At 49.2% G+C, this 2041-nt stretch overlaps 1 protein-coding gene across 1 annotated transcript in view; it reads left to right on the plus strand.

Annotated features, from left to right (window-relative positions):
* FAM25A (family with sequence similarity 25 member A) overlaps positions 1–2041 on the plus strand; it is a 4624-nt gene that overhangs the window by 1305 nt on the left and 1278 nt on the right. Inside the window, exon 2 of the mRNA XM_008060112.2 lies at positions 1115–1177. Within this exon, the coding sequence (XP_008058303.1) occupies positions 1115–1177 (63 nt within the window). The remainder of the gene's footprint in view (positions 1–1114; positions 1178–2041) is intronic.

Below are 2041 nucleotides of genomic sequence, written 5' to 3' on the forward strand. Positions count from 1 at the left end.
CCTCAGCCTCCCAAAGGCGCGGGATTACAGGCTGAGCCACCGAGCCTGGCTGAAATGCATTTCATATGCAGAGGTCAGCAGCTGCAGGTGGAGAGGTTCACCTAGGCCTTACCTGTGGGGCATCATTGTGAAAAAGCTTCTATCCAAGTTTGCTGTCTGCTTTCTGAATGACTGCAGACACGTCTGTATTTCATTTTTGACTCTACAGCTGGTGTTAACCACCCGCTTTAATCTTTCACTAGCTCTCTGAGTTTTGTATTATTCCTATTTTACAGATAAGGGAACTAAGCAGTGGAGGGTGAAATTAAAATCAGAACCAGTTCTTCTGACTCCAACATCTTTCAGTTCTAGCATGTTAGTAGCCACGCTTTTTAAAATTTTTTATTTGTTTTTTTGAACTGGAGTCCTACTCCGTCGTTCAGGCTGGAGTGCAGTGCCAAGCTCACGGACACCCCAGCGTCAACCTACTGGGCTGTGGCAATCCTTCAGCCTCAGCCTCCCGAGTAGCCGGAATTACAGGCATGCGCTACCACGCCTGGCTGATTTTTTGATTTGTTGTAGAGATGAGGTCTCGCCAAGTTGCCCAGGTGGGTGTCGAACCCGCGGGCTCAGGCAATCCACTCACCTCAGCCTCCCAAAGCGCGGGATTACAGGCTGAGCCACCGAGCCCGGCTATTACCCACATTTTAAACAACTCTGAGATGGCCAGAAAATTCCCTCTTATTGAAGGAAGTGCTTTGGAGGACTTGATTTTCCTGCAGGAGGCTTTGGGATCCTACCTGAGGCAGCACAGCTGGCACATCCTGCGAGGGGTGTGACCCGGCAAACAGGCCCAACCTTGGCTCCACATCCCTAGCTGGCAAGAGCTTATCAGCATTCCAGGCTGTGCCAGGCCAAGGGACATGAAGAGCCCCGTGCCCTTATTGGGCTCATTCAGCAGTCCCCTGGTATCTCTGAAGGAAGCCAACTGGGAATCTTTCTCCCGAGTCGGCCTCTCCTGTCTGGGGACGGCATCCCAGAGCCCCGCCTCGGATATCCAAAGGCATCTAGACACACCACGAGGGGAAGTAGGTTTGCGCTGTGCCCATACCCTGAACTTGTCGTTTCTTTTCAGTTCATGCCATGGAGGAGGTGGTGAAGGAGGTGGTGGAGCACGCCAAGGAGGTTGGAGAGAAAGGTACAGCCAGCTGGGGGCCGAGGCTGGGCAGGAAAGGAGGCAAGAAGGACTGGAGGAAGGGATGGAAGGCGGGAGGGAGGCAGAGAGAGAAAGAAGGAAAGAGGAGGAAGGGAGGAGCGAGGGAGGGAGGCAGGGAGAGATGCTAGGTGCTGGGACCAACCCATTCTTTGTCCAAGCAGGTCAAACCCTGCCCTGATGTTGCATCCTTTCAGTTGGTATGCGATCATCAATGCTCATCTGAGACCACAAACTACACTCAGTGCGAGGACTCCATCTAGGTAGTCCTCTCGGTGGAATGTGAAGAAGACAAGTCACAAAAGACTGTGGCAGCACGAGGGGACAAAACATTTAAGATAAAAAATTATGTGTTTAGATATTTGTGTGTGTGTATATGCTGTGAGTAGAACTATGTAGAAAGCATATACATCATTCCTTTACAACAAAATAGATTCCAGATGGACCAAGAACTTAAATTTAAATATATGAAGTTATTAAATTGTTAGAAGATAACTATCTTATCTCAGGTTGCTACCATAAAATTCCCTGGACTGGGTGGTTTATAAACAGAAATTGACTTCTCATAGTTCTGGAGGCTGGAAAATCCAAGGTCAAGGCACCAGTAGATTCAGTGTCTGGTGAGGGCCTGCTTCTGGTTCATAGATGGCACCTTCTAGCTGTATCTCCACATGGTGGAAGTGGGAAGCTGGATCTCCATGGTTCCTTTTATAAGGGCTCTAATCCTAACCTCCCAAAAGCCCCACCTCTTAATACCATTGTGTTGGACGTGAGGATTCCTTTTTTTTCTTTTTTTTTCTTTTTTTGAGTTGGAGTCTCACTCTGTCGCCCAGACTGGAGTGCAGTGGC

The sequence above is a fragment of the Carlito syrichta genome, unplaced genomic scaffold, assembly GCF_000164805.1.
Source record: "Carlito syrichta isolate Samal-C Ts95f unplaced genomic scaffold, Tarsius_syrichta-2.0.1 Scaffold304516, whole genome shotgun sequence".
Classification (NCBI taxonomy): domain Eukaryota; kingdom Metazoa; phylum Chordata; class Mammalia; order Primates; family Tarsiidae; genus Carlito; species Carlito syrichta.